At 35.7% G+C, this 23408-nt stretch overlaps 4 protein-coding genes, 1 long non-coding RNA gene and 3 pseudogenes across 10 annotated transcripts; 2 read left to right on the top strand and 6 right to left on the bottom strand.

Moving 5' to 3' along the window:
• Positions 1–1578: 1578 nt before the first annotated feature.
• On the bottom strand, positions 1579–3302 carry LOC104749701 (phospholipase A1-Ialpha2, chloroplastic pseudogene; annotated as a pseudogene). The gene has a single exon (XR_015585447.1). The product of XR_015585447.1 is annotated as a phospholipase A1-Ialpha2, chloroplastic pseudogene (transcript).
• A 1793-nt stretch (positions 3303–5095) lies between these two features.
• On the top strand, positions 5096–5668 carry LOC147925096 (uncharacterized). The gene is made up of 2 exons (XR_015584589.1): positions 5096–5214; positions 5363–5668. It is a non-coding gene; the product is annotated as an uncharacterized LOC147925096 (long non-coding RNA).
• A 1735-nt stretch (positions 5669–7403) lies between these two features.
• On the bottom strand, positions 7404–9390 carry LOC104749700 (uncharacterized). 2 transcript variants are annotated; one of them, XM_010471381.3, is made up of 3 exons: positions 9153–9390; positions 8883–8996; positions 7404–7905 (listed from the first exon to the last, which is right to left on the bottom strand). In XM_010471381.3, exons 2-3 carry the CDS (start codon positions 8977–8979, stop codon positions 7685–7687), a joined length of 318 nt encoding a protein of 105 aa, XP_010469683.1. In that variant the 5' UTR covers positions 8980–8996; positions 9153–9390; the 3' UTR covers positions 7404–7684. The 2 variants fall into 2 exon arrangements, with proteins under 2 accessions (XP_010469683.1, XP_087347775.1); XM_087491649.1 differs by having other exon boundaries at positions 9095–9235.
• Positions 9391–9472: 82 nt separating this feature from the next.
• LOC104749699 (putative poly(ADP-ribose) glycohydrolase 2) lies at positions 9473–12015 on the top strand (annotated as a pseudogene). The gene is made up of 10 exons (XR_015584588.1): positions 9473–9745; positions 9857–10050; positions 10164–10267; positions 10360–10557; positions 10662–10773; positions 10863–10981; positions 11065–11208; positions 11294–11522; positions 11618–11680; positions 11771–12015. The product of XR_015584588.1 is annotated as a putative poly(ADP-ribose) glycohydrolase 2 (transcript).
• Positions 12016–12307: 292 nt separating this feature from the next.
• On the bottom strand, positions 12308–13356 carry LOC104753351 (B3 domain-containing protein At2g31720 pseudogene; annotated as a pseudogene).
• Positions 13357–13834: 478 nt separating this feature from the next.
• On the bottom strand, positions 13835–15092 carry LOC104749697 (uncharacterized). Its single transcript, XM_010471380.3, has 3 exons — positions 14859–15092; positions 14277–14414; positions 13835–14184 (listed from the first exon to the last, which is right to left on the bottom strand). The coding sequence occupies exons 1-3, from the start codon at positions 14985–14987 to the stop codon at positions 14005–14007; spliced, it is 447 nt and encodes a 148-aa protein (XP_010469682.1). The 5' UTR covers positions 14988–15092; the 3' UTR covers positions 13835–14004.
• Positions 15093–15292: 200 nt separating this feature from the next.
• LOC104749696 (transcription factor bHLH154-like) lies at positions 15293–17496 on the bottom strand. 2 transcript variants are annotated; one of them, XM_010471378.2, is made up of 6 exons: positions 17092–17496; positions 16189–16304; positions 16011–16076; positions 15864–15929; positions 15728–15772; positions 15293–15645 (listed from the first exon to the last, which is right to left on the bottom strand). In XM_010471378.2, the coding sequence occupies exons 2-6, from the start codon at positions 16300–16302 to the stop codon at positions 15472–15474; spliced, it is 465 nt and encodes a 154-aa protein (XP_010469680.1). In that variant the 5' UTR covers positions 16303–16304; positions 17092–17496; the 3' UTR covers positions 15293–15471. The 2 variants fall into 2 exon arrangements, with proteins under 2 accessions (XP_010469680.1, XP_010469681.1); XM_010471379.2 differs by having other exon boundaries at positions 17255–17496.
• A 1296-nt stretch (positions 17497–18792) lies between these two features.
• On the bottom strand, positions 18793–23110 carry LOC104753350 (uncharacterized). Of its 2 annotated transcripts, none has more exons than XR_015584587.1 (16): positions 22564–23050; positions 22373–22474; positions 22180–22246; positions 21895–22067; positions 21390–21647; positions 21199–21282; positions 21052–21099; positions 20828–20936; positions 20704–20752; positions 20282–20531; positions 20073–20197; positions 19895–19975; positions 19746–19820; positions 19456–19643; positions 19225–19375; positions 18793–19089 (listed from the first exon to the last, which is right to left on the bottom strand). XR_015584587.1 is itself a non-coding variant. In XM_087491646.1 (16 exons), the coding sequence occupies exons 1-16, from the start codon at positions 22957–22959 to the stop codon at positions 18886–18888; spliced, it is 2316 nt and encodes a 771-aa protein (XP_087347772.1). In that variant the 5' UTR covers positions 22960–23110; the 3' UTR covers positions 18793–18885. The 2 variants fall into 2 exon arrangements, 1 of the variants encoding a protein (XP_087347772.1); XM_087491646.1 differs by having other exon boundaries at positions 20872–20936; positions 22564–23110.
• Between the last annotated feature and the right edge of the window lie 298 nt (positions 23111–23408).

Here is a 23408-nt window from a genome sequence, read left to right as displayed (position 1 = left end):
TGTCGTCTTTTTATTAACAAAAAAAAACGGATTAGTGATTGATTTTGTAAAGAGAGAATGGCCCAAATATGTAGTTTAGCCAAAAGCCCATAATCCATTAGTAACGTTTAAGTAACTGAGACCTTAAGAGAGTGTGGTTTGCCATCGAGACTTGTTGCTGATTGTGGATATGATTTTGATCATCAATAATGTATAAACTGATCGAGATCTGAAGCCCATCTCCTGAAACGTCTTTGACCAAACAAAAAACAATTGATTTTAGTTTGTAATGTAAGTAAAATATAATATCAAACAAACGATTTATTTAATATAAAGTTTGTATATGGTCTTAAAATACTCTTAAGAGAGCTTTACTACATTCTTACATATCTTATTACGTTCATACAAAAACAAAGAGGAAACCTTGGGTCCAAATGTTTTTATTTCCATATGCTTTAGGGGACATTCACTTTTCGATCAAATTTTCAAACTAAGGGATAATATATGGTTTCATCATCATATGGACCCACGTTTGTCCTTTTTCAATCTATAATTAACTTTAAACTACGATTACTATTTTTTAACTTAATATTATTTTTAAAATATAGGTGACTTTAAAACACTAAGAAGAGCTTTACAAAGAGTTTAGTTATATACGGAGGAATCGCATATTCTATTATACTTTCATCATGGCGCGCGGTTTGTGATCGGTGACGATGGTATAGGTCGTTGTCGTACTACAGTCTAATGTTACATCATTTCTTATGATATATATGACGATGATATGATGATGTATATCAAAAAAGATACATCGCAAGTATTCTAGGCATTTAATTTCTACTTTCTTCGAAATTATTCCTTTGAATCATATAATTCACTTAAAAGACAATTACTTGTTGTCGGAATTTTCAACTGATCTATCATACAAAACACTATATATAAAAATAATAAATATTCTATAGTTCTATGTTCTCACATATATATGAAACTAATGGGCATAACATTCTCTAATTTTAGTCAAAGTTTGACCTAGTTACGGGGATGTGAATTAGGGAAAAACAAAAGGAGACCACAGCTAGTCATCTTAATTATACTATAAATTCGGTGATAATTAAAATTCCAACTACAAAGCATGTTTAGTCAATTATTCCATTTTGCATGAAACATAGAAGTAAGTAAAAAGGACGATAATGTGAAATAAATGACGACTTAAGAATCCAACTAGGGAGAATGTTTAGTAATGTGCTAATTAGTCAATTCTAATTTGCATGAAACATACAATCAAGTATAAAGGGACGATAAAGTAAACTAAATTACAGATAATTCAACGTATGCATTGTTCACACATTCAACCAAAAAAAAAACAATTTAAAAAGCTAATGCATTGTTTGATATTTTGCCTTGTTAGTTTAGTTTAAAGCTTTGACAAAACAAAAAAAGTTTAGTTTAAAGTTTACTAAAGCTTACACTTTATCAAAAAAGGAAAAATGAAAAACTACTAGCTTACACATATCTTTTTATCCAAAAATATAAAATATTTTAATCATTGGAAAAATGTAAACGCAGATATGAAAGACAGATGCATTACGCGTTTGCGACTTTGGAAAGATATATGATTGATTTATATATCAAAATATCATGTATAAACACACTACGTACAATTAAGTCATATACATAAGCAAACATAACAAATTAAAAACCTTCACTGATATAGACGTATGTTATAGATACACTTATCACTATTTGTACATGTTAAATTAAAAAACCTAAATTCCAGTTTGGATCTCATTCTAGCTAGTCCTAAAAAATATTACAGTATAACATATGGTTAGATACAGAATTAAGTAGATCCACGACATTTGTCCAATGCATCATTGGTTGTTCCTTCAAGAGCATCATCTTCTCGCCATTTCTCTTCAAAAACTCTAAGGCAAAATTGTCACCGTCCTCATCTTCCTTGGAATCGGCTGATCTCGAGCTTATTATTCTCCGTTGGTTTAAAAGATCGATATAAGTTTGGAGATCGTGAACGCAAGAAATGTTTTGAACATCGAAAAAATCTAGCGTGAGTTCCACCCCAACATGAGCATAACATGAGCAGCTCCATGGAAGCTCATAAAAGCCACCTAAAGTCCTAAAATTCTCATTGAGGAAAACACCAGGAAGTTTAGTGACCGGATCATTGACGTTAGTGATCCTCAAAACCTTAACTCCTAGCTCCTCGCAACGTTTTTTGAACTCCAAGTTACCAACCCTAGGCCCTGCGAAAGAGAACACGGTCACCGGTATATCTCCCTCGCCGATCCTCCGGTTTAGACCTAGTTCCGCGATGTCATAAGCAAGAAGTTGAGCCAATGAGCTTCCCATGCTATGTCCCGCGAGTGTGATACTCATCTCTTCTCCTTTGTACTCATTTATCAATCTCGATATTTCGGACAGAAGCTGTTGTCTGCAGCTCTCAAGTCCAAATTTGCTCTCACTCTCATCGGATGTGTATAAACTCAAGAATCCGGATTTCACCTTTACGTCGAGACGCGGGTTATGGGGATGGAACCTAGCCGGAGATAAAGAGCTCATGAAATTTGCCAACCATTCGGGGTTAGTTACCGTTCCACGAAACGTAACCACAATGTCTCTCCTCCCTAAACGTTTCACCGAGTCATCGGATGAAACTGCAACATAGCCTACCCAACGCGCTCGTCGATTCGTCTGGTCCTGGATCGGACTGATGTTGATGTCCGGTGTGGCGTAGATGTATTTGGTGACTCTGTAGTCCTCAGGTTGGTCGATTTCGGTTTCTTTAAGTAGGGTTTGTTTGCCATACTTGCAGTTCAAGTAACGTTTGGAATTAGGGGTTAGATCAAAGGCTTTGTAACAAGTGGAAACTAAGTTGCCATAGCGAGTGATCTCTTGTTGGAGAAGAGGGTTTAAAGGCTCGATGAGATCTTTCCAGTTGTTACATCCTTGTATCTCTCTCCAAACCCGAGATAACAGTACAGTCGCTGCCCCACTGGAGCAGCACGGGGACTGCAGTACGCGATAAACAGGAAGACGAGGAGGAGAGGAAGAAGAAGCAACCGGAGAAGATTGAATCACTGGTGATAACAGAGAAGGAGAAGAAGAATTGGCAATTACAAGTCTTTTGGAGTTGTTTTTAGAATTAGGGAGTGAGAGAGTGTGAGGAAGAAAGAGTGTTTGTTGTGGATTTCTGTTTCTTAGAAATGGAACATGTTTTATATTAGGGTTTTGGAGCAAGGCCATATCGATTGCAAGATGGCGTAAGCAAAAGAAAGGAGAGAGAGCGAGCTAGAGAGGTTTGTTGAACTTTTAAGAGAAATAAATTTTGTGATGTATTTATAGTGAACATGGGAGAAAGACTTTCCACATGTCTTGGCGTGTATTGACTAAGAAATTAGAAATTTAAATTAAAATACTCGAATTGCGATCGTTTTGTGAGAGTGTCATGCATGTTAAGAATAATTTATGTGGCCGGTTTTAACATTAATCAATTACTCTTTTCCAATTTTTGGTTCTCTTCACTTCAGTCTTTTGTACGCGGTACCATATCATGTGTGGACTGCAAAAATATAATTATTAAATTCTCGTCTACACAAACTTAACGTCCTCATATTCTTGAGAATATTATTATTACAATTCAAGTGCCGAGTTGACCAATATTAATGAACGTATTGAAGTGATGTATGGTTGAAAAAAGAAATAGAGCCAATTGCTGATGTAAACCATAAACGCCGAAGCTTTCCTATACATATATTAGTCGTCATTTTGCATGCTGCTGAAGCTAATTAAGGAACAAATTAAAATGTTTTCATGTGTATAATAAACTTAAGTTACACGAGTAAACGTTAAACTTATGTTTAGAAGAGATTTGATTTTTAACTTAGATCAAAAAGTCAGGGGATATGATCTAAGAAAAAAAAATATGATAATAGCACAAACATACGTGTGTATTAATAAATAACTCCTAAACTCCAACGTATCATACCTCTAATGTGTTGACCCAACAAGCTAGAAACCCTTGTACCTTTATTTTGACACTCCTCGCATGTGATGTGAGTAGTCAAAAATTGTCAAATAGTATATTATATAAGTATGTATCCAAGTATACGCGCATATATCCAAGCATATATATGTGGCCGTTTCATTACATAATTAATTATTCAAAGATTTTATTATTATTACATATTCAGGTTTGTCTACACTATTATACACAAAGATATTATACATATATATATTTTTATTATTTTCAAGCTTTGTTTGCCACGTTTACTGAACAATAATATTGTGAATCAAACAAAAAGTTTTTGCATTGGTATCACCTAATTCATGTAAACGTGAACTATAATTTCTCATGTTAAATAATTTTTTTGATCGGTTTTAAGATGAACGTATATATTGGTTTAACCAAAAACCAAGCTCCAATATGTGTGAATATATTTCTATGTATTAGAGTCAAACGTGAGTCTTATAAAAGATGTACAATCGATCCTTATAAGAAAGTGAGCTTTCATTTCTTTGCCACATAGTTAATAAAAACATTAGAATTTTGAAGTCAAACTTCCGGAGAGCAATAAGTAGTTTATCTAAGCAAGAACTAAAGTCAAAAGAAAGAATACAAGTTTAAAAGATTGTATTCTTTCTGACTTTAGTATCTAAAATTCATTTACTGTGGATCCTCAATTAATTATCTAACATTCCAATAGATCCTCAATAAATGCATTTTTAAAAGATTGTATTCTTTCTTTTAAAATTCCATAGATCTTCAATAAGATGCAATTTTAAAATGCATTTTTAAAAGATTGTATTTTTAAAAGATCATCATATAAAATTGTATTATAACTTGTAATACAATATTAATTAAAACTTCAAAAAATTCCAATAGATCCTCAGTAAATGCATTTTTAAAAGATACTAAAGTCAATAGATCCTCAATAATACAATCTTTTAAAAACTTCAATATTAACACGCTAATTAATTGAGGATCTATTGGAATTTTTGAAGTTTTAATTAATATTGTATTACAAGTTATAATTGTATACCCACTATGGATAACAGAGACCATTTATATATACATGTACGCTTCTTCCTTTTTTTAAGTGACCAGACCACATACGTACATTTAAGTCCTTTATTACAAGTTATAATTACAACTATTACTCTCTAGTATATCATTATTTTCTTTTGGAAAGTATAAGCAAGGATACACACGTAAACAATGTAACATGGTGGATTGAATTTTTACAGTTTTTATGGGATCGTTATAGACCCATGAGTTTTTTTTTTTTTTTAGTATGTTTAATTGTTTACTGTATGCATATTATTACATGGCTATTTATTTTGTCTGCAAATAATACTTTTTGCACAGAAGAAAATACGCGGATCGGAGACGAAAGATGTTGACTATTGTCTGTCTATTGGACCCTGCACACACACACACATATCAGCGAAAAGTGGACTGATCATGAAGTTAGTACGGAAGAAATTAGCAGTTGTGTTGTTGTTGTTGTTCGTTATTTGACCCTATTCCTCCTTCGTGCCGTGAAACTCCACCACCTTCTTATTTTTTTCCATTTTTTTTTTTGGCCTTTTTCGTTTTGCTATTAGACTGATTAAATGATTGAATATGTATCATGTTTGCCTCGAGAAAACAAATTATTTTTAATGTTCATGATCCGACGACTTATCGGTCGAAATAGCTTATCCATCGTGTGTTCAGTAAGGTCATTAATTCCGTCATTGCTTCTGTTCCGGCTGGTCTAATCATATGGTGAAATTTGTTTTGAATTTTGATGGGATATGTATTCGCATAGAGCACATTGATGCTATGTTCCAAGACAACTACCGCTTCATTACCACGTACGAGTTAAAATACATTTTTTTTAGCTTATAGAGTTCGTTATATATTCATAATAAAGCTGATTATCCACATTAGGGTATACATAACTAGATTTTATTTGAAACAAACTACAGTAATTGTTAGTAAATAGATAACATAATATTTGATTTAGTGTTATAGAAAACTTTATCAAGTGTAAACATTTAATATCAACATAGAAAATCTTCTGTATAGTTAAAAGTTAATTGTAGTATTAAATCCAAAAACTAAAGTTTATAAGTTATTACTATATTGTCGTTATTATATAACCAGTAATCTTCTTAAGGATTACTTTTCGTTATCAAGTATCCGTCAAAAATAGATTGTGAACCATCACGTTAAGTAATCTCTCATAACAGTCACACCTACATTGGATCCACCAAACAGAGAAATAACATTTTATTAAGAGAAAAATGAAAAGAAAAAAAAAACATTTCGCAGAAACAATTATTACAAAAATTTCGATTGAAAACATCAAAACACCATTAGGACTTTTTTAAAGAGTGAAATAATATAATTGTAATCTATACGATATTTTTGATATCTTATGTCTTACTTTTTCCCGATTTCGTTGCAATTTCTAGGTTTGGTTTTACAATAAAAAGTCGAGATGGAAAAATAAAAATAAATCTGCATGGCGCATGACATCTTTATAATAGAGGTTTGGCTAACCACGAAATTTCGTAGAAGTCTATAAAATTTTTGAAAAAAAGATGCACAAGTACTGAAAATGACTTCCCGACCTTAAAGAGAAGAGCCTTTACTCGATTGTTTGGTCAAATCCACTACTCTTCAGCTCACATTGTCAATTTTGAGACAACCAAAGAAATTTGGATGTACCATGTATTATGATATATTTTGTTTTTCTTTCAAATTCGCATGTTTCAAATGAAAATTGATACTTTTACTGTCCACATTTTATCTTTGGACCGGAAACGAAACTAAGTTACTTTTCTATTCATCAAATTATGTCTAATTCATAATTCATAATTTGTTTTCTTGAGCTACCTTAAACTCGAAGAAACAAACATCTGTCAGAGAAGTGGACAACACATATCAACTTGCTTAAAATTAGACAGTTATGGACACAACTGTTTTATTCTAAGGCTCAGCAGACAAACTGATGAAGAGTTTGCCAAGACCCAAGATGGGCAACGGTATAATGGCCTATCATCTCAAGGATCCAGTTGGAAAAAGATTATGTGCTTGAGTTGGAAGATGAAGCTCTCAATTCATATAAATGACAAGATCTCGGACACTTTAGGGGGTCGTGTGATGTCAAACATAAGAGCTCCAACTAAGATGCCTTCTCTTTCTGATGTTGCTATTAAAGCACAAGCATATGCATACGTAATCTGCCTCTCTCTTGTGGCTCTTTACAAAATCTGAAGACAAATTCCTAAATGCTTGGAGCCAGTAACTAAGTTACTTTTCTATTCATTACCGAATGTGTAACTCAATATTTGTTTTCTTGATCTAACTTAGACTCGAAGAATGTCGGCGAGTATGTGGCAGAGACGTGTGGAAAAAATACAGATCAACTTGCTTAAAATTAGACGATTAAAGTCACAACTGTTATGATTTTGTGAACTTTTGTCCTAAAACATCAACTCTTGACTCTGTTCAACATCAAAATGGCGTATGTTTCTGCTCAACCACCGAAAACCGTCAGATGTAACAATACAGAATGATATAGCAGCCAAGAAAATTTCTGCAGTTACAAAATAAATACATTGTAAGAACCTGAGCTCTGCTCCATCTGATGCAATCTCGACGCTGTTCCTCGTTCCAAAATAAGGGGATGTGGTTTGGTCACTCTTCTTTCTTAAGCGCAGGGTCTGTACTTGTGACTCCTGCTGTCAATTTCTTTACACTATCTTTGGCCTCTGCCACAAAGGAAGCGTCTGGCTTGTGTTTATCCGTAGGTTCTTTCAAGGCCAGACAGATGTAAAAAACAATCACTACATTGACTGATACCACCGCAAGAAATCCACTAAGTAGTGTAAGAGAATGTGGAGTCAATGTTGTTGAACCTGTCACATATTTAACCCAGAGTAGTTTAAGGGGTGAAAAAATCTCTCGGAACACCTATGGTTTTAGTTTAATATTATATTTGCTATTGCAAAACTAAATCTGGGAAAATACTACAATCTTTGTGAGAGAGAGACGTTATGCTCAAGTGCAATAACTGACTACCAGGCCATCACACCAACACAGATGATCAAACATCATTACAAGAACTAAGCGTCAAAGACTAATAAACTGCCTATGTTACAAGAATTAAATTTAGAACCATAACACAGCCTCTAGTAGATTCTCTAATCTGGCATCAGATCTCAACAACCAGCTATTCTCAAAATCAAGTTCCTCCAGAAAAGAGTGTTTTGCGGAAGCTAAAGCTAATGAAGAGTTGCTAGTATTTGCTCCCTCTATAGTGGTTCCCTGGATGTTAAAACTCAATTTGAAATGCTTCAAGTGTTAAGACCTTCTACCAAAGCCACAATCCAATCACTCATAAGCAACATAATCCCACATGATTTCTAGAAAACCACCATAACCCTTTTGCAACTACATCCTCAGTCATTTACTCAAAAGAAAGATCCACAGAAAACTCACAAGTGTAATGCAATCACCCAATGATACTCTAAAGTCCAAACACAAAAATGAGAAATCTAAGGAAATCTTTGTCAACCTAACAAATACAGGAACGTGTAATTGCCATAACAAGCAGGAACTTCTAATTACAGTTTCTAATACAATGGCTTCTTATAGCATTACAATTCAGTCCAAACACGATTAACCAGAACTCAAAAGGAAAAAAAAAAAAAAAAAAAGATAAATACAATCAGAAAAACACACAGATTTCCACATAACATCAAGTCAAACCTGAAAAATTAAGCTTTTCATGTGGACTTACACCTCGAGAACATATTGGTTCTACTCTAAAAATGCATCAAGGCTATTGTATAAAATCAAACAGTAAGTTCATCAAATTGGAGATCTTACTTACCAGGAAGCAAATCATTGTTGAATCCATATAGTATCGCAATAGGTAGAATCCACATGAACATGGACGCAATAAGGAACTTCTGCATAACCCCAGCCATAGTAGTACCAAATAAATCTATACCAAAATCATAAAACCACGAATCAACGAAGATGCGAGATGTGGACAAAAAAAAAAAGACACAAATCTGCATCAAGGGTTTTCATCAAACTAACCTAAATACCACAAAGTAAGCAACAAAAGGAAAGCTTTACAATGAATCTGGCGAGTTACCTTGTTCTTGGGCTCGAGGTTTCAGAGTAGTATTTCTCGCAATTGGCTAAGTCTAGATGTTTCCCCTTGTCAATCAAAATCACAAGGAAGCCATTATTAACCAGAGTGATAGATACACTGATACCGAATTTCAAACCGAAATAAACCGGTATATTTGTTCGGTTCAAGTTAAAATAAACTGCGTGTCGTTTCTATCAGACTACACGTAGTTACTAACTTAGTAAACGTGTTCTTGTTTGACTTTGGTGTCTTATCTGTTTCTGTTATAAAGAAATAAAAATGGGTATCTTTTTCATCAAGCTAATATGGTCAACGAACTGGGTAATAATAAGGCAAGAGTAATGGAGAAGATAGCAGATCTTAGGTCATTTCTTCAGTATTTGCCTCTTGTGGCTACTAAGTCTTCATCTCTAGTTTGGCCACCTTCTGTTGAAGAGGAGCTTCAAACAATGTCAAAGGGGCCTAGTGAGTCAATGGTTAACTCAGGGGAGGCTCTTGCCTTGCATATCACGAATATTCGCCAATCCCTCTTCTGGAATGCATATGATCTCGCACCTTATGCGTTACAAGGGTACGCTCTTTTCTTTGACAAGGTAACAATTCTTTTGTTTGTGTTTTTTTTTTTTTTTTTTTTATATTCGAACATTTGGCATGGAACATATCAACATAAAGTACTCATTAGAATTTGTTTTGTTGTGATGTAGAAAATTTCTAAAGAAGAGTCAGCAAAATTTCTCGGTGAGGTGGTTCCTGGATTGTGTGGATTACTTGATTACTTCTCAAGTTACCTTCCCTGTTAGAAATGCACTATCAGAAGGCAGACCATGTTCTTGATGGAGTAATGTCCGGGCTTCGTTTATTAGGCCCTCAAGAAGCTGGCATTGTGTTTCTTAGCCAGGTATTGAATGAATAAGTTGTTATATATAGTAACTTTCTAGCTAGTACTTTTTAGGTGCTTAATTTTTGCAACCAAGCTTCTTCGTTCATCTCTTCTATGCCTTCTTTCTGAAGGAGTTAATTGCAGCTCTTCTTGCATGTTCATTCTTTTGTTTGTTCCCTGAAGTTGACCGTCGCGTAAAGAATCCTCAAGGAATCAACTTCGATGAACTGTTTTCGTCTGTATAGCTCCGTTTCTTCTCCTTACAATTACAAGTAAACAACTATATTCGCCAGAGTTACAAATCCTTCTTGTGTTTTCATATATAAGGTTTTTGCATACGCGTCAGTGCACGAAGCAAGAGAGCAAAATAAGGTGCATTATCCATTACTTTGAGAGTATATGTCAGTGTATCCCCACAGGCTTTGTTTCCTTTGAGAGGAAAACTCTTCCATTGGAATACAATCCTCGCTATGTTTCATATCCTACGGCTGATTATTGGGCCAAATCCATAACCCCATATATTTTGTTCTGTTGAGGTAACATAGAAATTAGAAACACAACTAAGTATCTTCTTCACTGTATGTTAATCCATTTCTTTCATATGTAACATGAGTATGCTCTTGAGCTAGGTTCATACGTCATACCTCAGGAGTAATAGAAGATCAACCCGGTGAAGCCCTTGAAGTGGATTTTGCTGATGAATATTTTGGTGGTCTTACTCTACGTAATGGATGTCTTCAGGTCTAAAATTGTTACTTGACACTTACTTCCTTTTTTAGAAAGATACACCGACAAACTATACCATGTTGAAAATGTGTCATCCTATGTAGGAAGAAATAAGGTTCATGATGAACCCGGAACTTATTGTTGGCATGCTCTTCTTGCCTCGTATGGATGAAAATGAAGCAATTGAGATTGTTGGTGCTGAAAGATTTTCACTTTACTCCGGGTATATTTTACTAATACATTTGAATGAACATGCTAATTAAAGCTTATTGTAGTTTCTAATTACAAGAAAGTCAACATGTTTAGGTTTGGCTCTTCGTTCCAATTTGTTGGCGATTACACAGACAAGAAAGAGTTGGATAGTTTCATGAGGCGAAAAAGGAGAGTTGTAGCTATAGATGCCATCCGTCAACCAGGAAAGAGACAATACAAACCGGATGGCCTCCTTCCGTAATGAAAAAGAAAATATTTATTAGCCTTTCACTCTAGTTTTTCATGTTTTCACTCTGTTTCATCTTTTTGTTTCTATATATAGAGAAGTTAACAAGGCTTTCACTGGATACTTGCATCGATGTAAACATCAAGTGGATCGTCTTCCTCTACCATCAGATTCGGCGAGCCAAATTGTAGAAAGCTCTCAAGTATGGTGTATCGATCATCATGAGGAGAAGAAGATTGGTGTAGCTACAGGGAATTGGGGATGCGGTGTGTTTGGAGGCGATCCAGAACTAAAGGTCATGCTTCAGTGGCTTGCCATTTCACAGGTACACTTCTCCATTTTGATCAACATATCTTGCAAAACACAGTTATCATCACCATTAAGTTTTTGAAAAACGCTCTCCATCATCTACTTCTCTAGTCGGGAAGACCCTTCTTGTCATACTACACTTTTGGCCTTCAAGCCCTGCAAAATCTCAGTCAGGTTACTATCTTACTCACAATTCACTAAAACCACTTGTGGTCCCTTTTTACAATCCCCTTTTAAAGAAGTGTATTTATATACTCTTTTCAGGTGATCGAAAGGGTCGCTTTGCAAGAAATGACTGTAGGAGACCTATGGAATATGCTAGTTGAGTATTCTTCAGAGAGGCTCAGCAGAAGAACACGGCTTGGCTTTTTCTCGTGGCTCATAACATCACTTTCTCCTTAGATACCAATTTAGTTAAAGCTGGCTATTTAGACATATAAATGTACATATTCTTTTCTGAATTCTATGAGATCGATGTCTCTGTCTGTTTCTGACATCGTCTATAATAATACCCAACAAAATATTTTCTCCTACTATACTGAATTTGTGTGTGTACGATCTTTAGCTTATATGTAAACATGAATAGTGCTTTTACTCAAACTAGTATTTAGTGTATGAAATAAAGGCAGTAGGGAATAAAACTTGCCAAAATTAAACATCATCCATTCAGAAAATTAAGGAATCATAGTCTAAACGACACCAACAAAAAAAAAACACCAAAAGAAATAGAGTTAAGAGTTAGATTCGACTATAGACAGAGATTGGTCACATAGCAGAGCTCATTTGGCCGGAATCTTCTAGTTACAACCGGAGCTCGAGGTCAAGCTTTGTGACGGGGACCAGTGAGCTCCTCCTATCTGCCTCTTGTAAAGCCTCGAGATGAGTCGTCCTCTCGCACACTTCAGCCAATATATTTAGGTCCTCCCAGTTATTATATGGAACTGGAAATACTCTGTCACTCTCTTCTTGAGCCTCAGCTTGAGCCGGAGGTGAAGATGGAGCTGGGACCCTAACCAGATCCGGAGCAGGAGCTGGATCCAGAGGAGCGAAAGCAATAAAGAGCTTGTCTGGGGTACGGTCCGCACCGGCGACAACCTTGTTCCCCAAGGTGCGGAAGGACCAAATCCGAAGCGTCTGGCCTATCTCTAGCTCGTTTTCGGCGGCGACCTTGTTCCACCCTGAAGCCAAGACGTAGTTGGAATTGGACCCCATATCCCATCTCCTGAGGTTAAGCCCCCATCTTTTACCCTTCAAATCCACCAAGGTAAAATCCAATCCTATTTTAGCCTCTTTTCTGTGATGTTTGTCTACATTTCCCATTCCTCCGCGTTCATAAAGTCCATATCCACTATGCCGTTCCAGGGAATCAAGAGACGTGCATAATGTTCGTCGAGATCACTACATACAAGGTCCTTCTTCTTTATCATCTTCACGTCCGTACCATTCTCTTCTCTCATCACTTTAACCAGCCATTCAGGTGTCATCCCCCTCTCTTCAACGGGCTCTCTTATTTTATCCTTTTTGTTGGTAACCACTTGTCCACACCTCTTGGACTCTACATGGCACAAACTTGTAGAACAAGCATCATGATTAGGGTTTTGTTTATGGTCTTCGCACCCATGAATCATCTTCTGTCGTTTGCCTGAGCTGCAGGAGCTCATCGTTATCCTTTCCATCTCTCTCTTGCTATCCTTCACACTAGCATGATCAGCTTCGGTGGATGATTCTTCTTTTTCCCCATAATAGGTAAAAGGTTTAACCATTATTCTCTCCATGGCTAGAGATAGAATATCAAACGACCTCTTCTCTCCCTGCAAACGCTTGAGTTGATCATCATCAACTCTCTCCATCGTTATCAAAAATATGATACAAGAAGAAAAGAGTAAAGCGGCAAAGAAAGGAGTCATCTAGTCTTCTACTTATATAGGATAGTATCTGAATCTCTGATTGTCTCTAAAAGACGTAGGTGTGAATATAAATCTCTCTGTTTAGTCTTTTTTTTCTTCGTGTTAAGATAATCTCTATATATTTTAGATAATATCTATTCCAAATACTTTTTATTTTCTTTGTTTAAATCCATATGTATCTTGTATTCCTATTGGTTAATTTAAAAAAAAAAAAAAAACTATTCAGTTCTATCAAATCCATATGGATCTTGTATTCCTATTGGTTATTTCTAATTCAATTCCACTAAAATCTACCGTAATTCTGGACTAGAAGATTATATGACCAATGGGCTCTACGATTCTGTCTCAATTGCAAACACAGGAGCGGTTTACATAAGGTTTTTTAGGTTTCACCTGGGGGAGACGAAGAAGACAAACAAAAGACAGTTTCAATCCAGTAGCCAAATTTATTAAACTAATGTAGCCTTTATATAAGAACAAGTAAAACAAGTTTATAAAGTAAAAAAAGACAACAAATGTCGTAAATAAAAAGACTGCAACATTCAAACAATGGGCCAGTAACGTTCTGTTTGAAGGATTTGAGATTTTAAGTTAAGTCATGTTAAATGCTGTCTTCATTCTCTGCACAATATGCGGTAATGTATTGAGATTTTCCTCAATGGATTTGAGGACGCAACTCTCCATCTCGCTAACAGCTTCAGGCCTGATCTTCTGGAGCTTTGTAGTCTCAAATTTGTCTTGACACACCATCAGTGATCTGTTCAGTCTTTCCTATAACATCCCATTCAATTAAAAAAAAGATCAGCTCTATCATCCATCTTTATACGCAACAAACATGTCGTGTCATCTTTCTGCAGGGATACCTGAAACTGAGCCATTTCGTTTTCGAAATGCTGTTGAGATTTGACAACGGGAACGCTGCAGTGCTCGACGCAGTTACTTATCTCTTCTTGCTTTCTTCTTCTGTCAAAGCACTCATATGCACATTTGAAATAAGCTTGCTGCAAACAATGAAGTTGTTGTCGGTGTTTATTAATTCGAATCACTGGATCATATAACTCAAGAATTAAGAGAAAGGTGTACTAACACACTAATGCTTTTGAAGACAAAACAGAGCAATTCACAGATATTTTCATGAGCCTGATCCATAGACTTTAAAGACAAAGATAGAACATTTTCATGATCCTAGTGAGATATCTAACTCAAATTACATCAAATTTGGAACTACCACGAGATAAGCTTTTCCTATTGAGTTATTCTAAAGAGTTTGGACTTTTCAAGAAACATGAGTTCTACATTGCAGCTTTCAGTACGAAGATTGAATCAAACCAAAATAAAGATTCCATATTTAGAACTTAGAAGCTAAACATTGAAAAATAAGAAAGAACATATGAAGGATGCGACATTTCAAATTGTGACGAGCTCGCGACGAATATATATATTACTTGGAGGGTGAAATTGATGTGATCTTGGATAGGAGAAAGCTGAGTCTGAGCAGCTGCGTTAACTTCTTCAAGTTTTCTGGTTAGTCTCTCCGTTACGATTTGCTCCTCCGCCGCAGCTATGTGATCCATCGTCTCTCTCCCTTTGTCTTCTTCTTCTCCGATGAGCGTAAATTTCGATTTTAGGGCTTAGGGTTTAGCTGCACTTCAAAAGCCCCAAATAAAACGGGTTTGACAATGTTGGTTCGGTTTCTGTAAACCAATCTGCTATTTAACCTGAACTAAACCAATTTAAACCGGAAGTTATTGTTGGGAACAGAAATTAAAAATCTAAAAACTGTCACTGAAAATTTGAAATTGCATAAACAACTTGGTTCTTGTGTTAATTCTTGGTTTTGCACTTTTGACATGTTCAATTCAGAATTTGATAAATGTTCTTAGAAAGTTAAAACTTGTGCATTAGAATTCAATGGTTAACCAATGTAGACAAATTATGCAAGTCCAAGTAAATGTGAAACCACCACAGAGTTGGGGATTAAAGTAACAGAAACAGCTATCAGTGACAATGAGCCAACTTCAAAGGTCTCTCCATATATCAATTATATGTTATCAGAAATCATCGAAAGGGAGAATTGGAAGACGAGAGATTGAAAGCATGAGTAGACGATGTTGGAGTCTTCTTCACAGGAGCCCATATATCAGCACCATTGGTTTGAGCAACCCCTGATGTATACTCCAATGGAACAAGACATAACCCTCTGCTTCTTAGGCTGTACTCTTCCAGCTCCTCCTAGTTACAAACACCAACAAATTTCAGAGCATAGATTTTGAATAGGAATCTGAATAAAAAGGGGATCACAGATTCTGCTCACCTGTGTATTAGTGGGTGTTGCTTGCAGATATGGAGCGCTTAGAACCTGTTACAGACAATAATTAAGTGAAGTCACTGTTGGATCAGAAGAGACGAATGAACTGAAACATGGATTTTGGTTGAAGACGCGAGCAGACCTTGACTTGTTCTTGAAGAAACTGAATGTATTGCATTCCCTCTAGAAGAACTGATGCGGTGTCGGTCTGCAGAGATATAGAGACTTGAACATGACAAGAGAAGACCAAGAAGCATGTAAGTGAGATCATTGTAGACCAAAATGGTACCTTTCCGTAAGGGGAAACTAGTTGCTGAAGAGCTGTAATACGTTCTCCCAACTTGTCCTTCCTCTCCTGTTTTAAACACAAAGTTTCAAGATCATTAGCATGCTGGTCAAGCCATGTCAGGGAGCTTTATGACCATAAGTAATTCTGATATTGAAGATTGGGAGTACTATCATAAGACCTTGGAAGACAAAGAGAGACCGGACTTGTGGCGTTTGATGCTGTTTTCTTCAAGAGAGCATACATTGCGCTTGTTCTCCATCATCATCCCTGCCGAGTCTCTAGAGTATTCCATTCCTTGTAATCCGAACAATAACAAAAAGATCGGTTTTTTCACACAAGAAACAAGTTTATTTGCTGCCTCTTAAAAGGAATATGTAGTGATGAAAGCTTATTCTTATGGCAAGTTGCAGAGAAAACATAAGATGACAACTCAACAACTTGTTCTTTTGCAGTGTCACAAGGACAAATATATACGCCTTGATGTACTTTTCAGACAGAGAAACAAATCAGAGGTTTGGTTTTAACATCAAATTTAGATGTAAACTACAAAAGAGATGCAAATCTAGGTTTGGACCAACCAATGCATTGGATGAAGATACGACTTTGGATTAGAAAATTTAGACCAATGGTCAAACAAAAGTAGATAATGGTCAAGAGTTTATTATCCAGCTTAAAGTATTATGTAAAGTTTAGTAGCACAATCATAGATGATTAAAATATGATATCATACTTTGCTTCCATACGGAGACAAATATAATTGTTATAATGCATGATATGCTTACTCAAGAAACTAGGGAATTATCTCAATTTTAATGAGTAGAATTGGTTAATAATTTAAAGGTGTTACTTTTTGTGGGTCGAGTTGGCTCCATTAGAACGTCCTATAGACAAGATTCAAAGCTAAGCGAACTTCAATAGAAAACCCCTCAAGGAGATTGAGAGAACAAAAGAAAGTGCTTTCCAATCTATGTTGCTATTTATGTGCTAAAGATTTAGACTTAAGATACTAGTTTGTCATTAAGGCAAAGTTTAACAAAAGTGTGGAACAAAAACAGAGTAATGAAAGAAATAAAGAACTTACAGAGAGAGAAGGGACTCAGCATTTGCAAATAACCAACAAGAACTAGACAAAACTCTGAAACCTCTTGGTTCTAAAGCTTGGTCACACTTTTTGGTTTCTAAACCAAGGCACAAAACACGATGAAACACATAAACGAGGATCTTGGTTTCTCTCTAGTCTGTACCTACGTATATACTCTCTCTTTGTTTCTTGTCTTCAGGTCTTGAAGAAGGACATTAATGATAGCCGGAGCTCCAACGGTGGTGACGCGAATCCAGAGGTTTGCGTTTTGGATTAAAACGTCGTCGTAACTAAAAAGGGTCGTGAGAGAAAGAGAAACAAAAACGGAGTTTTATGTAGAGAGAAGAAAGCAAAGAGAAAAAGAGAAGAGGTGACTACGTTTCATTTTCATATGTCGTCTTCTTTATTTTGTTTTTCCTTTAATGTTTCATTAAATATTGATATTCTTGTGAGACAAAAAATACTTATTAGGAAAAACGAAAAAGTAACTATATCAATAATAATTCTAAAATCTAATAATACCAATAATTTCCCACAAGAGATTATTGTGGAGAAAAAGTAAATATATGCAGTAAATTTTAATTAGCCAATTACAAATAATCATGGAAGTTTTAGTTTAGTAATATGTTAAAACATGACAGCTAATGTACAACCAATGGAGAGAGAAGTCCTTTTACCAGTCTCAGATAGAAGTCGCTTTCATACATTTTTCATCTTAAATAAATATATATATATATATATATAACTAATTATTTCGAAAGTGACATTTTTTTTGTTTTTTTTAAATAAATTTATTTGAGGTTTTGTCAAAAAGATTTTGACCAATTCTGTGTGCATCTATCTCATCTTTTTCAACTTTTTTTTTTGCATTTTTCTACGTGAGAGGTTAATGCATTGTACTCTTTTGGTTGATATCCGAGTACAGAAGATACATAATTCACACAGCCACTTTCAACTATTATACACAGTTTCACATGATTTTATTTGTATGAATGGAATCTCTTGTCGTTTGTTTTTGATTTTTTTCCTCACTAATATACTAAACCAAACAATAACATTATTAACCGTTAGACCTAACTAAATAAAACTGTGATAAACATATCTTGATTACATACATTCAAAATATTTACAAATGTTGAAATGGTTTACCTACATGGTTACTACAAATGTCCAATTAGTTTTATCTTCCACGCCGGACCCACGCGGTTTCTGAATTTGTTTCTCTTGTTTCTTACCTTTTGTCACAAACTTGTGTTTTTCTTTGTCTCCGGTGCTACCAGATTTTGTTTTAGGGTTTTTCAAACAATCAGTCTTATTACGTACTTACCAAATCGGCCAATTTAAAAGTACTTTTGTTTCCTATTTTTACTATCTTACAACCATAATATATTAATATTAATTAACTAAACTAATTTTGCTAAATGGTAATCTTCTCCACTGTTCGAGCCCTTTTGTTAGCATCAATACGGATTCAACGATCATTCGAATCTATAATTAGAAACAAGGGTTACGGATAGTTTCCAAAAGAAAATACAGCAATTAATCAAGACATCGATGATTAACTTACACATTCCGACATCACTATCATCCAAATTGAATGCTTCCATAAAGTTGGTGTAGTTCTAAGTTATAAAAAACCACACGCTTCATCTTCCATTTGCGCAAGGAAGAAACTATTGAGTGTATCATCTAATCTCAAAATTTTCAATCAAAAACTTATAAGTTATAAACCGAGATAAAAATATATAGCATACGTCTTTTTAAACCATAAAACAAAATAAATAAAGAATGTTTTTATTTCCAGCATTTCAGCTTCTTTGTAGCGTCTATGATGCTTTGCTTTGTTTCCGATCTCTGGCACTTGAGCAACCCTTCCAGTATTACTGCAGATTCTGGAATATCGCTCTCGCTGATTACGGTTTCAGAGCAAAGCCCAAAGAGAACCACGTTTACATCATCTTCCTCTTCTAGTTGCAGGCCGAACAAGTGATCAAAAACCTTGAACAAAACGAAACAAAAGAGATCAATTACAAACTCGTGACCAAACCCTGGTTGTTGTGTCACAGTATCAGATCAGATTGTGAAAATATGCAGAGATTTTACAATGATTGATTGAATCACATTTTTTTTTACCTTTTTCATTCTTGATACTACCATATCTTTGACGGATTGTGACCTTGAAACCAAATTCACTACAAAAAGACCGTGCTGAGGGAGAGCGCGTTTAACCGAAAGAAGAAATGTCTCTTCGATAAACTCAGATGCAGGACAGGTTAAACCGCCACTGCAGACAGAGATCAAACAAGTCAACAAATTAATGTGGAAAAAATCATATAAAAATGCAATAATAGTACTTGGCCTTACCTTGAATCTGCAGAATCCACATCTATAATCAGAATGTCAGGACAAGTTCCGCCTTTGACATTATAAGCTGTGGAATCCCCGTTTGAGCTAGTCGATTGTGGTTTAGGCACAGTGTTTGATGTTTCCTCAGAAGGAGTTTCATAGTTTGTTATATCTCTAATGAATTTGATCCCATCAGCAATATGCACCTAATGTAAGAATGTGAAAAGGATTAGTGATGGTAGAGATAAGAGAATCAAATATAAACATGCTAAAGATTAGCACTTTAGAATTGAAGAGAAAGAAACTACCTTCAAGCGATCAGTTTGTGTGAAACCAAAGTAATCGTTGCCAACACTAAGCATTACCGGGTCAAGCTCAACCGCCTATTTAACGAGATACCATTATAAGTGTCAATCGAAAATGCTCAGCTTGATCAATCCTTTTAAAGGAAAATTACCTCAATATCGGAAAATGGCAAGCATCCATGGAGGAACATGGGAAGTAATCCTGCTCCAAGACCAATTATAACAGTCTTAACCTGATAAGCATCAGAACATTTCAAAGACAAACAGGTCAGAGCGGTTGCACCATGAACTTAATCTGAAGACAATGAGGCATGACTCAATAATGCTTACCATCTTTCCGCACGATTCAGCGTTCTTCAGGTAGGAAGATACCAATGTGAATCCAGAAATAATTCCAGTGTGGTAAGAGCTAGCCAAATAATCATGAGAGACCTTCATAAGAGGTCCGCTTGATTCTGAAATGGATACAAGCAAAACAAAGATCATGACATGTTCATGCAATGTCTATATCAAAACTCCCAAAGATGTAAGATTATTACCTTGGTTTCGTTTTTTATTTCCCTTTCGTTTCGATTGGGAAACAGTTTTAGTTTTTTCATTCTGAGGTTGTTCAAGAATCTCACCATCCTCTACAAGCAAAGCTTCAGATTGTATCAAACCCTCGGTTCTTTTGAATACTAGGCGCCGAAATGCCAAATCGCTAGAAGGAGATACGCCTTCGGGATTACTAGGAGTGCTTTCATAAACCACATCTTCAACGACCACTTTTCCAGTCAAGGAAGATGTAACCTACAATCAAAATGAATAGCAAGAAACAAAAAAGGATCACCAAAACTACTAAAATTTTACCAATAAGTCAATAACGAAACAATGACGATCTGCAAAAAGCAAGAAATGAAGCCACAACAGATAACAGCTTTTTAAGTGATTAATTGCATATATCTATTACTAGTAATAATACCTCATGGACAGTATCACGCTTTTTGATCCCATCACTTGCCATCATATACCTGTAGCACCAATTCGATACAGATAAAAATAAACAAGCGATATACGGGGAAAATAGTATGAGTTAGGATTCTTACATCACGATATGGAGAGTATATAGAAATAAGAACAATAAACATACGGTATACGAGCTTCTTCATCATCATTTCTAGGAGCTAGTTGTGTCACCATGGGAGACAAATCATTCTGAGGTGAAACAAATTACAAGCTAAAGTTAATCAATAAGTAAACAGCATAATGAATCAGACAATTGGAGTTAAAAAAATAAAATGAATCTGACAACTAAAAATGCAGACTGTACCTGGATATCCTCCATGGTAGCGCCAATATGGCTACTGTCAAGAAAAACCTTGCACAAGGAATTAAAGATTTGTTTATGTTCTCATGCGCGAGTAGATGAAGAAGAAAACATGGTGAATATAAAGAAGCTTTACCATATAAAGCTTACCATTATGAGACGAGCGGCCTGAGAACTCTCGACAACCTGCCACTGTCCTTCCTCTGAACAGAACAGCCACTCATGAGCACGAGTCTGAAATTTAACACTCCTTTTAATAGTTCAAACAAAATCAAACTAAACATGCACATCACTTTTAGCGAACTAAAATTTTAAGGATTTATGGTGTTGAAAAAGCTTACCTTGGGGACAAGAAAAACACCACAATGATACACAAATGGCTCAGTTTGCTTTTGAGCATCAAGAAGCACAGCTCTATAACTGAAATTGCTTCCTTGGCCACCCAAAGTAAATTTTATACGGCGACCTCCAGTAAACTCTGCCAAGTTTCCTTTAATACCAAGTTTCAAATCTTCATGAGAGTACAATAAGTCTGAGCCATTATTGCAGTCTCTACGTATTTGGTTCTCATTCTCGAGGGCTTCACGCATACCAGAACCCTACAATATCATTCAGAATCATATATATTACATTGGAGAAGAGCACAAAAGAATTTTTCAAGAGCTAGGAAAGTCGATATATGACGTGAGCAGTGGTTTCAATTAACAATAGGTGTATATAAGAATATATTTACAAAGATTATAATGAGTTGTAGTCATATCTAACGGGAAGAAATCATCTCATCTCTAAACAAAAATTTCGTATATTTGGATGATATATTGATATTCATGTTCAAAAAAGAATTACCTGGTTATCGTTGCGACCAATAGATAAAAGATCGAAAGAAGAGGTTATATCGTGCAGTAAAACAGAATTTTCCTTTTCAGCCACCACCATAAACGTCTTAAGATTCGAGCGTTTTTGAGAGATTGAATGAACAGTCATCTTCCAACCAAAACGAAGTTTTGAAAAGAGCAATGCTGTAAAAACACAAAGAATTTAAACTAACCAGAGACAATACAATGAAGAAAACGATAACAATGAAACAGTTCAGCTTATGATAACAGAAGCAAAGGTGCTGGAAGGAAGTACCTAAGACATGAGACTCCGCCAGCGTTAGACAGATAAACTTCCCCCCAGGTTTCAGAACACGTTTGGCCTGATAAAAAGAGGATAAAACTGAATCAAGTTCAAGCATTTAAAGCACGTATAACTTTCATTGTTTGATCCTAACACTCATCCAACTAAAACACAAATTAAAGAAAAGAAGTACACTAAGAAAGACCTCTGATAAGTATTGACTTCCCAGCTTCGTTCCAACTTCTGGTTCCATCAAAGCATCAAGAGCACCTTTATCCAGCACCGTATCAAAAGATTCATCTGCCAACTGAGTAGTATAGCTTGTGTGAATGATCGAGAACAACAATGAGGTAGCAAAAAAAAAAAAAAAAAAACAGAGCACAAGAGTTGCAAAACCTGCATCTTTGTTATGTCCATAACTCGCCAACGGAGTTCGGGACGAGTCCTAATGTTCCGACGAAGCATATCGGAGATAACAACCTTGGAAAAGTCGACATTGGTGATGTCACGGAACCCAGCATCGTACAAATGCTCAGAAAGGCGGGAGTTCCCGCATCCAGGAACCAGAATCTGAAGCGAGCCAGAAGAAGAAGAAGAAGAAGATGAGTCTTGGAGGAGAGGTAAAAGCGAGTCACGGAGCTGAGGCCACTCAGCATACCACTCGAAAGAGTCGTCGTTGCCTCTGAGAGTGAAGAACTTATCCCAATTCTCTTTGCTTGTGAAGTCTTCGAGGGTTTGTAAGAAATCATCTGAAGAAGGCGAAGCTGCTTTGCTTCCTTTCTTCTTCCCCATCTCTGCTTCTATGGAATCAATCACACCCACCCAAGTCCCAAAACCCTAATTTTCCAGTCCAATGATTTACACGGTGACGAAGCTTGGGGGAGGTGGAGGCTGAAGACGGAGTAGTACGGTTTAGTTTTGGTTTCAAAAAATTCAACAGCCTAATCGAACCGAAACTAAACCGAACCGGAAAGCTAACCCAAAAACTAAACCATCGATAAAACTGATTCGAGCGTGATGTAGTAGGCTTGTGTGTGGGCTTTTAATTGGGCTAAAGTTTGTTCAAAAAGAAAGATTTGGACCTCATACGTACTTTGATGTTTCATGATTACATAAGCAATGACATCAAGGACTATAGTGTCCCTCCTAGGCGTAAGAGAATTTCAAAATTACATGTGTTAAATCGTAAGACAAGTCACATTTGTTATCACTTACAAACTAAGCAGTTATATTCCTTTTTG

The sequence above is a fragment of the Camelina sativa genome, chromosome 16, assembly GCF_030686135.1.
Source record: "Camelina sativa cultivar CO46 ecotype springtype chromosome 16, ASM3068613v1".
Lineage (NCBI taxonomy): Eukaryota > Viridiplantae > Streptophyta > Magnoliopsida > Brassicales > Brassicaceae > Camelina > Camelina sativa.
The sequence above is the reverse complement of the archived record's forward strand: the minus strand, read 5'-3'. Positions and strand labels throughout refer to the sequence as shown.

What these genes read in the sequence shown, in the direction of transcription:
- LOC104749700 (XM_010471381.3), bottom strand. Translation starts at nt 8,979, where the DNA reads ATGGCTGGGGTTATGCAGAAGTTCCTTATTGCGTCCATGTTCATGTGG. An exon ending in CAACAATGATTTGCTTCCTG is followed by an intron (nt 7,906 to 8,882) that starts GTAAGTAAGATC and finishes AATATGTGACAG; the next exon opens with GTTCAACAACATTGACTCCA.
- LOC104749697 (XM_010471380.3), bottom strand. Translation starts at nt 14,987, where the DNA reads ATGGATCACATAGCTGCGGCGGAGGAGCAAATCGTAACGGAGAGACTA. An exon ending in ACATCAATTTCACCCTCCAA is followed by an intron (nt 14,415 to 14,858) that starts GTAATATATATA and finishes CATTGTTTGCAG; the next exon opens with CAAGCTTATTTCAAATGTGC. An exon ending in ACGAAATGGCTCAGTTTCAG is followed by an intron (nt 14,185 to 14,276) that starts GTATCCCTGCAG and finishes GGGATGTTATAG; the next exon opens with GAAAGACTGAACAGATCACT.
- LOC104749696 (XM_010471378.2), bottom strand. Translation starts at nt 16,302, where the DNA reads ATGGAATACTCTAGAGACTCGGCAGGGATGATGATGGAGAACAAGCGC. An exon ending in TAGTTTCCCCTTACGGAAAG is followed by an intron (nt 15,930 to 16,010) that starts GTACCATTTTGG and finishes ATATCTCTGCAG; the next exon opens with ACCGACACCGCATCAGTTCT. An exon ending in TTCTTCAAGAACAAGTCAAG is followed by an intron (nt 15,773 to 15,863) that starts GTCTGCTCGCGT and finishes TGTCTGTAACAG; the next exon opens with GTTCTAAGCGCTCCATATCT.
- LOC104753350 (XM_087491646.1), bottom strand. Translation starts at nt 22,959, where the DNA reads ATGGGGAAGAAGAAAGGAAGCAAAGCAGCTTCGCCTTCTTCAGATGAT. An exon ending in AAATAAAAAACGAAACCAAG is followed by an intron (nt 20,198 to 20,281) that starts GTAATAATCTTA and finishes TATCCATTTCAG; the next exon opens with AATCAAGCGGACCTCTTATG. An exon ending in TAGTATCAAGAATGAAAAAG is followed by an intron (nt 19,090 to 19,224) that starts GTAAAAAAAAAT and finishes GTTTTGTTCAAG; the next exon opens with GTTTTTGATCACTTGTTCGG.